The sequence below is a fragment of the Cherax quadricarinatus genome, chromosome 36 (assembly GCF_038502225.1).
Source record: "Cherax quadricarinatus isolate ZL_2023a chromosome 36, ASM3850222v1, whole genome shotgun sequence".
Lineage (NCBI taxonomy): Eukaryota > Metazoa > Arthropoda > Malacostraca > Decapoda > Parastacidae > Cherax > Cherax quadricarinatus.
Window position 1 is genome coordinate 7,657,898 of NC_091327.1, and position 13,521 is coordinate 7,671,418.

Below are 13,521 nucleotides of genomic sequence, written 5' to 3' on the forward strand. Positions count from 1 at the left end.
GCATAACGACCAGCCCTCTTGCACGGATTAAGTTCGCTATGCGGGGGTTCACTGTACTAATAATATATAGACATAAAATGAGGAGTAAGTGACAGTAGTGACCTGATGAAAGTGCACAGTATAAGTGAGGTTAGAGATGGCATCAGATAGCCCATGAGGTCCTCTGAATCACATGCTGTGAGGTGGTCAGGGCTTAACTTTGTTGAGTATCAGGTAAGACAGTGCTTTTGATATGCTGTAGCTCATGTGTATTTTTTAACCACCTGAAAATCCTGAATAAGTCACACAAGCTTGATGAACTTCTACAATTGAACAATCAGACAGCATGGACACAGTTCAGGCTTCATCAGAACAGGAAAATTTGCTTCAGTTTGAATTAAGAATTATCAACAGCATCAATGATGACATTACTAACAAGACAGAATATGTCAACCCAGGATCAGAGCCCCACAGCACTGTCATAGAACAACCATTAAGTAAGGTTAATTATGGAAAGGTGGAAGGAAAAAAGAGATACAAGAGAAGAGGAGAGGGAGAAATAAAGAGGGAGGGGAAGGAATGGGAGAGAAAAACAGTAAAAAAAATTCAGAACTATTAGGTGCCATTAACTCAGCACACATCACATGGAACTAAATTGCTCACTTTCCAACTGTTATTGTTGAAAACCAGATTTAGCAATATTAATCAAGATCTACCCTTTTAAACTGAAGTTCTCAAAACTCAAGAGAGACATTACTCACCTGAAGGAAAGCCTCAGGGGATACACGGAACCGTTTATCAAGGATGGTTTCATAGATATGTTCCTCACCCCATAAATGTTCACTTTCATCCTCATCGCCTGGCTCCCTGGGGGGAAAAAAAAAAGAATTATACACAACTTGACAAGTAAATTAAAGACTAGACACAAAATATTTGTCAGTTCTATCAATGTATCTCAGAGGTATGATGTGGTATGTGCATTACTGTACTAATTCACCGTTCCTCTTGCAAGAGTACAAGAATTATGGGGGTGCCTAGAGAACTTATTAAACACATTAATTTTATGGGTTTTGAGTAGTATCTCAAACAATCTTCATGCTTAAGAGGGTTTGCACTTTGTTCTAAGCACCATTTCACTTTTATAACTTTTAAAAATAAAGTAGTACCTATAACAATTATAAAATTGACATTTTAATGATCTCAATTAGAAGCAATTACCACTTTATGAAAGTTTCTTAATAGTGTTCACTTTAACAGGACCTCCAGCTTGATTCTATTTTTTAACCCTTTGACTGTTTTGGTCGAATATATACGTCTTACGAGCCACCGTGTTTGACGTACATGTACTCATAAATTCTAGTGACTTCAATTCAAACAGGAGAAAGCTGGTAGGCACACACATGAGAGAATGAGTCTGTGTGGTCAGTGTGCACCATATAAAAAAATCCTGCAGCACACAGTGCACAATGAGAAAAAAAAATGACCGTTTTTTCAATTAAAATGCTGACTTTGTGGTCTATTTTTGTATAATATTCATGGTTGTATTCTCGTTTTCTTGGTCTCATTTGATAGAATGGAAAACATATTATAGAAATAGAGGTAATTTTGATTGGTTTTACTATGAAAAGAACCTGGAAATGGAGCTCAAAGTAGGGGAAATGTTTGATTTTTGCTAATGTTCAAAAGTAAACAAATGATGTCATTGTCCAATAAATGTCCAACTAGCCATTCTAATATGCAGTCATGAATGGGTTGACATTATTTATACAATTACATTTACAACATTGCGGTAGTCTGCATAACAGTATATCTTCCATTTTTTGTTTGAATAAAAATTCAAAACAGAAAGCAAGAGTAATATCAGAGGGGCCTGGAGATTTTACCGATGAACAAAGAAAATGTTATTTTAGAGCCAGGAATGTCTGCATTGTTGATTCTGAACCCTATTTTGAAATTGTCATATTTTTTAATTTTCGTGAAATTGGCCAAATTTCTGATCATGTTACTGGGTAGTTGAAATCGGTAAATGGGTAGTTTTTTGTACTCAATCAATAGAAAAAATGGAGTTCTAAAGAAAAAGCTATGAGTTTGATTGACTGGAACAATGGAATTAGCCGAAAATGGGGCTCAAAGTGGGCGAAATCGCCGATTCGTAAATATCGCTGAAGCCGCTAACTTTGCGAGAGCGTAATTCCGTCAGTTTTCCATCTAATTTCGTTCTTTTGGTATCATTACCACCGGGAAAAGATTCTCTATCATTTCATTAGCAAAAAAAAATTTTTTTTTTTTTTTTTTTTCAAAAATTTTTCGACACCAGGGCATCCTCAGGATTTGGGGTTGTGACAGTCGAGGGGTAAGGTTAAAAGTTAATTTTATTGAAATTTTTTATATTACATCTTGACCATAAATTTTAATCCCAATCTGAGCAGTAGCTTGGGAACTAGAATGTTTCTCTAATAAAATGACAAAATCTTCATGGAGAAAGTTAATATGTTCAGATATTTGGGAATGGTGGAAACAAACACACATGCAGTTTAATGTGATCCTTTATTGACAACGTTTCGCCCACACAGTGGGCTTTTTCAAGTCACAAACAGATCTGAAAAAGCCCACTGTGTGGGCAAAACGTTATCAATAAAGGATCACATTTAACTGCATGTGTGTTTATGCTTCCATTGTGTCGGTATTTTATACCATTTATTTTCATTTGGGAATGGTCTTGGTAGATTTCAGGTACATCTTGCTGCCTCTACTTACACTTAGGTCATACTGCACATGTAAAGTAAAAGGACACAAGTGCAACTAATGTCACATTAGTTGCACTTGTGTCCTTTTACTTTACATATTGTCGATAATTCTACCAACTTTATTACATACTGCACATGCCTGTACAAGCATATATATATATATATACACACCCCTCTTGGTTTTCTTCCATTTTCTTATTAGTTCTTTTCTTGTTTATTTCCTCTTATCTCCATAGGGAAGTGGAACAGAATTCTTTCTCTGTAAACCATGCATGTTGTAAGAGGTGAGTGAAATGCCAAGAGCAAGGGGCTAGAAACCTCTTTTCCTGTATACATTATTATAACCAAAAAGAGAAGCATTTATTTTTCTTTTTTTGGGGCCACCCTGCTTTGGTGGGATATGGCCATTTTGTTGAAAGAAGAATAATGTTTTTTTCTGTGTGGGAGGAGAATTAAGTGCGACCTTACTTTTGTCCATATGATTTGAAGAAGATCGAAGTTATTCCCAATACTTGTCCAGGTCCTTCAGTAAAGTATTCAACAATCTTCTTCTTGAGAGCATCCAGTTCCTCTCTACTCATTTCTTGTGGATGGATCTGTTAATGAAAAATTAAATTTAAACATATCAGACAAAACAATATCAAAAGAAGCCTCAGTCCACCTATACACCACCACCAGGTACACAAAAGGACATTTATCACATGACTTCTTTCATTCTTAACTGGTTCCCATGATTTCTCAAGTAAATTTCTTTTTGAAAATATTTATCAGCAAAATTTGCTGACACTCACCCAGTTTAATTTTCTCTCTTGTACTTTCTCACATTCTTAACTGCGGGTAGGACAAAGTATCATTATTGGTGAAAAAAACTGTCAATGCCATCTGATACTTTTAACACGTTAATATTACATACGAACATAAAGAAGGAAAACTGCAGCAGGCCTACTGGCCCATGCAAGGCAGGTCCAAGTCGCCTACCGGCTTAAGCCAATGCCCCAACCTAGTCAGGTCAGGTCACATGCACCTAATGAAGAAGCACGGCATCTGACTTAGTAGCACAAGCTAGTCAGGTCCAGCTCACACCCACTCATGTATTTATCTAACCTATTTTTAAAACTACACAATGTCTTAGCTTCAATGACAGTACTCGGCAGTTTGTTCCACTCGTCCACAACTGTATTACCAAACCAGTGCTTTCCTATAACCCTCCTGAATCTGAATTTTTCCAGCTAAAGCCATTGCCGTGAGTTCTGTCTAGGCTAGATATTTTTAGCACGTTATTTACATCCCCTTTATTTATTCCTGTCTTCCATTTATACACTTCAATCATATCCCCCCCAATTCTACGCTCTTCTAGAGTGTGCAGATTCAGGGCCCATAGTCTATCCTCATAGGGAAGATTTCTGGTACATGGGAACAACTTTGTAATCCTCCTTTGTACGTTGCTTAGTGCATTTATATCCATTCTGTAATACGGTGACCACAAATACTTAAAAATTACAAAATCTACACCACCTCACAACTCACACACAGGCAGACAAAGACAGATAAACAGACCTAGACAGACAAATAAGCAGAGCTAGACAGAGACAGATGCAGCGCACATTCATCAAATGTCAATGGCTATCACCAGTTATCTCGCTTGTCATAACACCATTCTTCAAGGAGTTTCATATATACTCCAGTATGTATAAAACATTGCAAAGACCTATAAATACTTTGTATATATTTCTAGACAATAGTAAATGACCCAGGCAGGTGAAAATGTTCACCTGTCGGTGTGATTGTTACTATTTGAGTACAGTGGACCCCCGCCTCATGAACGCATCGCGTTATATTAAATCCGCTATACGAAGCCTCTGAACGCAAAAATTTTGCCTCGCCTCACAAAAAAAACTCACTTCATGTGATTTGTCTGGGACGCGTCCCATGCGTGGCCTCAGCTGCCCCGTGCATGCCAGTGTTTACAAGCCAGCCAGTGCGGTCACATCTAAGCATACATTCGGTCCATTTCACATTATCAGTGTTTTTAGTGCTTGTAGCTGCAAAATAAGTCACCATGGGCCCCAAGAAAGCTTCTAGTGCCAACCCTGTGGTAAAAAGCGTGAAAATTACTATGGAAATGAAGAAAGAGATAATAGCTAAGTACGAAAGTGGAGTGCATGTCTCGGAGCTGGCCAGGTTGTATACCAAACCCCAATCAACCATCGTTACTATCTTGGCCAACAAAATGGCAATCAAGGAAGCTGTTCTTGCAAAAGGAGCAAGTTTGTTTTCGAAACAGAGATCGCAAGTGAAAAAAAATGTTGAGAGACTGTTATTGGTGTTGATAAACAAAAAACAGAAAGCAGCAGATAGCATCTCTCAAGCGATCATACGTGAAAAGGCTAGGAAGTTGCATGACGATTTAATTAGAAAAATGCCTGCAACTACTGGGGATGTGAGTAAATTTATGGTCAGCAAAGGTTATACCTTTGAAGAATTTCGAGAGTATATCTACTCTCTGAGCCCGGCCATGGGCCAGGCTCGTCTAGTGCTCGCCTGGTCAACCAGGCTGTTGCTGCTGGAGGCCCGCTGCCCCACATATCCATCACAGCCTGGTTGATCTGGCACCTGGTGAAGATACTTGTCTAGTTTCCTCTTGAAGGCTTCAACACTTGTTCCAGCAGTGTTTCTGATATCTTCTGGTAAGATGTTGAAAAGTCTGGGACCCCGCATGTTGATACAGTGTTCCCTTATTGTCACCACCGCACCCCTGCTCCTCACTGGGTTTATTTTACACTTCCTCCCATATCTCTCACTCCAATATGTTGTTATGGCAGTGTGCAGATTTGGGACCAAGCTCTTGATTATCTTCCAGGTACAGTAAGGCCCCGCTTTACGGTGTTTTGCCTTACGGCGCTCCGCTAATACGGCAATGTCAAATTATGACCAAAATTTGCTATACGGCAAGCGGTCTTTCAAATACGGCGCCCCCACCTGGTTTGTTTACATTTTCCGTGACCTCATCTATTATGTCAGGAAACTTTCCAAAATTTCAAGTGTTTTAAAGTTACTGCATATTTTATATGTACTCTGATAATTATACTTATGTGTACCTGTACCTAAATATATTTACACACTGTGCTGGTGTGCAGGTACACATTAAAATCACTAAGTCTCTCTCTACTCATGACGCCAATACTACATAATAATAATCACTCTTGGGCAAACTAAATGTCTTATTTTACATCAATATAGGCATTTTCATTAATCCATCTATGATATTTTCCTCAAAATTATATATGAAACCCATTACATAGCATATAAACATGATACATTGACTCACAGAATAAAAATTGATGTAAATATGAGATTTGTTTACAAAGCAGCTGTGTAGGTAGTGTCGGAAGAATTACGTTTTCTCTACAAACTGGAGGATACCTGTAGAAAAATATTCTTTTTGTATGCCTTTACTCTATATATAGCAATTCACAACCCTTGTGGGTTTAGTTATTTTTATAATTAATAATAATAATAATAATAATAATAATAATAATATCTTCATTCTTTCCTCCGTAAGCAATGCGTGTCGTATGAGGCGACTAAAATGCCGGGAGCAATGGGCTAGTAACCCCTTCTCCTGTAGACATTTACTAAAAAAGAGAAGAAGAAAAACTTTATAAAACTGGGATGCTTAAATGTGCGTAGATGTAGTGCGGATGACAAGAAACAGATGATTGCTGATGTTATGAATGAAAAGAAGTTGGATGTCCTGGCCCTAAGCGAAACAAAGCTGAAGGGGGTAGGGAAGTTTCGGTGGGGGGAAATAAATGGGATTAAATCTGGAGTATCTGAGAGAGTTAGAGCAAAGGAAGGGGTAGCAGTAATGTTGAATGATCAGTTATGGAAGGAGAAGAGAGAATATGAATGTGTAAATTCAAGAATTATGTGGATTAAAGTAAAGGTTGGATGCGAGAAGTGGGTCATAATAAGCGTGTATGCACCTGGAGAAGAGAGGAATGCAGAGGAGAGAGAGAGATTTTGGGAGATGTTAAGTGAATGTATAGGAGCCTTTGAACCAAGTGAGAGAGTAATTGTGGTAGGGGACCTGAATGCTAAAGTAGGAGAAACTTTTAGAGAGGGTGTGGTAGGTAAGTTTGGGGTGCCAGGTGTAAATGATAATGGGAGCCCTTTGATTGAACTTTGTATAGAAAGGGGTTTAGTTATAGGTAATACATATTTTAAGAGAAAGAGGATAAATAAGTATACAAGATATGATGTAGGGCGAAATGACAGTAGTTTGTTGGATTATGTATTGGTAGATAAAAGACTGTTGAGTAGACTTCAGGATGTACATGTTTATAGAGGGGCCACAGATATATCAGATCACTTTCTAGTTGTAGCTACACTGAGAGTAAAAGGTAGATGGGATACAAGGAGAATAGAAGCATCAGGGAAGAGAGAGGTGAAGGTTTATAAACTAAAAGAGGAGGCAGTTAGGGAAAGATATAAACAGCTATTGGAGGATAGATGGGCTAATGAGAGCATAGGCAATGGGGTCGAAGAGGTATGGGGTAGGTTTAAAAATGTAGTGTTAGAGTGTTCAGCAGAAGTTTGTGGTTACAGGAAAGTGGGTGCAGGAGGGAAGAGGAGCGATTGGTGGAATGATGATGTGAAGAGAGTAGTAAGGGAGAAAAAGTTAGCATATGAGAAGTTTTTACAAAGTAGAAGTGATGCAAGGAGGGAAGAGTATATGGAGAAAAAGAGAGAGGTTAAGAGAGTGGTGAAGCAATGTAAAAAGAGAGCAAATGAGAGTGGGTGAGATGCTATCAACAAATTTTGTTGAAAATAAGAAAAAGTTTTGGAGTGAGATTAAAAAGTCAAGAAAGCCTAGAGAACAAATGGATTTGTCAGTTAAAAATAGGAGAGGAGAGTTATTAAATGGAGAGTTAGAGGTATTGGGAAGATGGAGGGAATATTTTGAGGAATTGTTAAATGTTGATGAAGATAGGGAAGCTGTGATTTCGTGTATAGGGCAAGGAGGAACAACATCTTGTAGGAGTGAGGAAGAGCCAGTTGTGAGTGTGGGGGAAGTTCGTGAGGCAGTAGGTAAAATGAAAGGGGGTAAGGCAGCCGGGATTGATGGGATAAAGATAGAAATGTTAAAAGCAGGTGGGGATATAGTTTTGAAGTGGTTGGTGCAATTATTTAATAAATGTATGGAAGAGGGTAAGGTACCTAGGGATTGGCAGAGAGCATGCATAGTTCCTTTGTATAAAGGCAAAGGGGATAAAAGAGAGTGCAAAAATTATAGGGGGATAAGTCTGTTGAGTATACCTGGCAAAGTGTATGGTAGAGTTATTATTGAAAGAATTAAGAGTAAGACGGAGAATAGGATAGCAGATGAACAAGGAGGCTTTAGGAAAGGTAGCGGGTGTGTGGACCAGGTGTTTACAGTGAAACATATAAGTGAACAGTATTTAGATAAGGCTAAAGAGGTCTTTGTGGCATTTATGGATTTGGAAAAGGCGTATGACAGGGTGGATAGGGGGGCAATGTGGCAGATGTTGCAGGTGTATGGTGTAGGAGGTAGGTTACTGAAAGCAGTGAAGAGTTTCTACGAGGATAGTGAGGCTCAAGTTAGAGTATGTAGGAAAGAGGGAAATTATTTCCCAGTAAAAGTAGGCCTTAGACAAGGATGTGTGATGTCACCGTGGTTGTTTAATATATTTATAGATGGGGTTGTAAGAGAAGTAAATGTGAGGGTCTTGGCAAGAGGCGTGGAGTTAAAAGATAAAGAATCACACAAAGTGGGAGTTGTCACAGTTGCTCTTTGCTGATGACACTGTGCTCTTGGGAGATTCTGAAGAGAAGTTGCAGAGATTGGTGGATGAATTTGGTAGGGTGTGCAAAAGAAGAAAATTGAAAGTGAATACAGGAAAGAGTAAGGTTATGAGGATAACAAAAAGATTAGGTGATGAAAGATTGGATATCAGATTGGAGGGAGAGAGTATGGAGGAGGTGAATGTATTCAGATATTTAGGAGTGGGCGTGTCAGCGGCTGGGTCTATGAAAGATGAGGTGAATCATAGAATTGATGAGGGGAAGAGGGTGAGTGGTGCACTTAGGAGTCTGTGGAGACAAAGAACTTTGTCCTTGGAGGCAAAGAGGGGAATGTATGAGAGTATAGTTTTACCAACGCTCTTATATGGGTGTGAAGCATGGGCGATGAATGTTGCAGCGAGGAGAAGGCTGGAGGCAGTGGAGATGTCATGTCTGAGAGCAATGTGTGGTGTGAATATAATGCAGAGAATTCGTAGTTTGGAAGTTAGGAGGAGGTGCGGGATTACCAAAACTGTTGTCCAGAGGGCTGAGGAAGGGTTGTTGAGGTGGTTCGGACATGTGGAGAGAATGGAGCAAAACAGAATAACTTCAAGAGTGTATCAGTCTGTAGTGGAAGGAAGGCGGGGTAGGGGTCAGCCTAGGAAAGGTTGGAGGGAGGGGGTAAAGGAGGTTTTGTGTGCGAGGGGCTTGGACTTCCAGCAGGCATGCATGAGCGTGTTTGATAGGAGTGAATGGAGACAAATGGTTTTTAATACTTGACGTGCTGTTGGAGTGTGAGCAAAGTAACATTTATGAAGGGGTTCAGGGAAACCGGCAGGCCGGACTTGAGTCCTGGAGATGGGAAGTACAGTGCCTGCACTCTGAAGGAGGGGTGTTAATGTTGCAGTTTAAAAACTGTAGTGTAAAGCACCCTTCTGGCAAGACAGTGATGGAGTGAATGATGGTGAAAGTTTTTCTTTTTCGGGCCACCCTGCCTTGGTGGGAATCGGCCAGTGTGATAAACAAAAAAAAAAATCTTCACTCTAAAAATGGTGTTGCTGTTTGTTTATTCTGAACTAACTTGTACAACTTGTACACAATGTAAGAGTATTTGTATTGTGAGATAATTATTATAATAAAAAAATACTGAGGTAAATGTTTTACAAACTCTTACAAATGGACGTGAATGAACTAAAAGTAGACACATATTAACCCTTTGACTGTCGCGGCCGTATATATACGTTTGTGAGGTACCGTGTTTGACGTATATATACTCATAAATTCTAGCGGCTTCAAATCAGGCAGGAGAAAGCTAGTAGGCCCACATGTGAGAGAATGGGTCTGTGTGGTCAGTGTGCACCACATAAAAAAAATCCTGGAGCACGCAGTGCATAATGAGAAAAAAAAAACTCCGACCGTTTTTTTTAATTAAAATGCCGACTTTGTGGTCTATTTTCGTATAGTATTTGTGGTTGTATTCTCGTTTTCTTGGTCTCATTTGATAGAATGGAAACTATATTATAGAAATAGAGGTGATTTTGATTAATTTTACTATAAAAAGAACCTGGAAATGGAGCACAAAGTACAGGAAATGTTTGATTTTTGCCGATGTTCAAAAGTGAACAAATGATGTCATTGTCCAATAAATGTCCAAATAGCCATTCTAATACGCAGTCATGAATGGGTTGATGTAATTTTTACAATTACTACAGTATTGCAGTAGTCTGCATAACAGTAAATCTTCTATTTTTTGTTTGAATAAAATTTCAAAATAAAAAGCAAGAGTAATATCACAGGGACCTGGAGACATGACTGATGAACAAAGAAAATGTTATTTTAGAGCCAGGAATGTCTGCATTGTTCATTCTGGACCTTATTTTGAAATTGTCGTATTTTTTAATTTTCGTGAAATTGGCCAAATTGCAAATTTCTGACCATGTTATTGGGTAGTTGAAATCGGTAAATGGGCAGTTTCTTGTACTCAATCGATAGAAAAAATAGAGTTCTGAAGAAATAGTTATGAGTTTGGTTGACTGGAATAACGGAATTAGCCGAAAATAGAGCTCAAAGTGGGCGAAATTGCCGATTTTTAAATATCGCCGAAGTCGCTAACTTCGCGAGAGCGTAATTCCGTCAGTTTTCCATCAAATTTCGTTTTTTTGGTGTCTTTACAATCGGGAAAAGATTCTCTATCATTTCATAAGAAAAAATAATTTTTTTTTTTCGAATATTTTGCGACACCAGAAGCAACTTCAGGATTTGGCCCTTCGACAGTCAAAGTGTTAATACGCATTTATTTCGCCTGACCAAGTGATTGTCCACTACCTGTTCAGTTTGTGTTCTTACACTGTCTCAGCTCTGTATCTCGTTCTCTCTCTCATTTACTCTTTTGTTAACTAGTTGGCTCTCATTGACGATGGCATCTAAGGTTAGCTGTGATAAAAAGAGAAGTTGTAAGCCTCTTGCTTTAAGTGCCAAGTTAGAGGATGATGGTGTGCCATTCTGGTTTTATTCAATAAACACCCTGCCACTCACCTCTCGCACATTAATATTAATATTTTAAGGTAAGTAATAAGTGTACTCTGTGTGTATCTTACCTTTTATTGTTTTCAATACCTATTTCTAATGCTAACTTAATGTAAGTTAGTGTAAACTTGTTGTCTGGCATTTATTGCATATTTTGTGTGCTCTGATAATAATACTTGTGGACCTGTGTGGTAGCCGAGTGGAGGGACAACATTACGACAATGCCTAAGTGTACGTAATAAGGCAAATTGATTACTGGGATTTATATCAAGAAGTGTAAGCAACAGAAGTCCAGAGGTCATACTGTAGCTTTATACATCATTAGTAAGGCCTCACCTAGATTATGCAGCTCAGTTCTGGTCTCCATATTACAGAATGGACATAAATTCGTTAGGAAACATTCAGCGTAGGATGACTAAATTAATACATAGCATTAGAAATCTTCCTTATGAAGAAAGATTGAAGACTCTTACATTACATTCACTTGTTAGACGAAGAATGAGGGGAGACATGATCAAAGCGTATAAGTGGAAGATAGGTATTAATAAAGGGGATATTAATAAGGTCTTGAGGATATCTCTCCAAGAGAGAACCCGCAGTAATAAGAACATAAGAACATAAGAAAGGAGGAACACTGCAGCAGGCCTGTTGGCCCATACTGGATTTAAATTAGATAAGTTTAGATTTAGAAAGGACATAGGAAAGTATTGGTTTGGAAATAGGGTAGCTGATGAGTGGAACAGTCTACCTAGTTGGGTTATTGAGGCTAGGACTTTGGGTAGTTTCAAATTTAGGTTGGATAAATACACGAGTGAGAGGGGTTGGATTTGAGTGGGACTTGCACATCAGAGCTTATTTCTTGGGTAGCATTGAAAATTGGGTTGGGCAAATGTTTTGTTAGTGGGATGAATTGTAAAGGACCTGCCTAGTATGGGCCAAAAGGCCTGATGCAGTGTTTCTCCTTTCTTACGTTCTTATCTGCTCAGCCATCAGAGAAAACGTGTATGAATCTGCATTTGGCACAGCCACTCCCTCACTCCGCTTTTGTTTACAATTTTCAGCATGAATTATTCATTACTTCTACCTTCGTTTATGATGGCATCTAAAGGTAGTTGTTAGAAGTGATTAAATTCAGTGAACAATGCATGTCGATGTTAATAATATGGCTCTGGGCCACAGTGTAGGTAGCCGGTAGGTGTAGCCCAGGCGGGCTACACCTACCGGCTACCTACACTGACTTCCTACAAATAAATACTACTCACCTCTCTTCCTATATTAAGACTACACATATTTTAAGGTAAATAATGAGTGTACTGTATGTGTATTTTACCTCTCTGGGGTGTTTTAAATATCGTATATTAAGTATGAGACGGGGAGCCAGGGCTACCTACACCTGGGCTACCTGCATCTGACTTCCTACAAATAAGTACTATTCACCTCTCTCCCTACATTAAGATTACAAATACTTTAAGATAAGTAATGAATTTACTGTGAATGTATTTTACTGTATTTTACTTAATGCCTGGTTCTATTACTAACTTAACATAATTTAGTGTAAACTTGGTGTCTGGCATTTATATGCATTTATAAATGGAAAAAATGGCGTTCTGCCTTCCGGCGATGTCTACTTTCTGGCAACAGCCTGGAACCTAACCCGCCGTATAAGTGGGGCCCTACTGTATATATTATCATGCACCTCTCTCCTCTGCTCCAATGAGTACATGTTCAAGACTTGCAGGCGTTCCCAATAGTTTAGGTGCTTTACTGGCTCAATGTGAGCCATAAACAATCTCTGTATTTGTTCCAGCTCTGATATTTCTCCTGCCCTGAACGGGGCCATCAGCACTGAGCAATATTCTAAGTGAGGGAGCACTAGCGATTTGAAGAGTGTCACCATCGGCATTGTTTCCCTTGCTTTCAAAGTTTTCAATACCCACCCAGTCATCTTCCTGGCTGTCGTGATCTTTGTCTTGTTATGGTCTTTAAAAGAAAGGACAGTTGACATAATTATTCCTAGGTCTTTTACGTGTTCCTTACGTTCTATTTGGTGACCCTCTTGAGTTTTGTATATAGTGCTCCTTTTGACCTCTTCTTTCTTTCCATACCTAAGCAGCTGGAACTTATCACCATTGAACGTCCTGTTGCTTTCCACTGCCCACTGGAAAACCCTGTTTATGTCTTCCTGTATTTTTTCAATGTCCTCTACCGTAATGACTTTCATGCTTATTTTAATGTCATCTGCAAATGATACAAAAGTGTGCTGGGTGTTTGAGAGATTTAACCCTTTGACTGTTTTCGACGTATAAATACGTCTTATGAGCCAATGTTTCTGACGTATATATACTCAATAATTCTAGCGGCTTCAAATCAAGCGGGAGAAAGCTGGTAGGCCCACATGTGAGAGAATGGGTCTGTGTGGTCAGTGTGCACCACATAAAAAAAATCCTGCAGCACACATTGCGTA

The 13,521-nt window shown here is 38.9% G+C and overlaps 1 protein-coding gene across 3 annotated transcripts in view; it reads right to left on the reverse strand.

Annotated features, from left to right (window-relative positions):
* The window catches only part of LOC128691316 (tRNA (uracil-5-)-methyltransferase homolog A), a gene marked incomplete at its 5' end in the record, with an annotated part of 224,772 nt that overhangs the window by 142,457 nt on the left and 68,794 nt on the right, over nt 1-13,521 (reverse strand). For all 3 annotated transcript variants that reach the window (XM_070091679.1, XM_070091680.1, XM_070091681.1), the window contains 2 exon segments: nt 741-846; nt 3,195-3,322. In XM_070091679.1, the coding sequence (XP_069947780.1) occupies nt 741-846; nt 3,195-3,322 (234 nt within the window).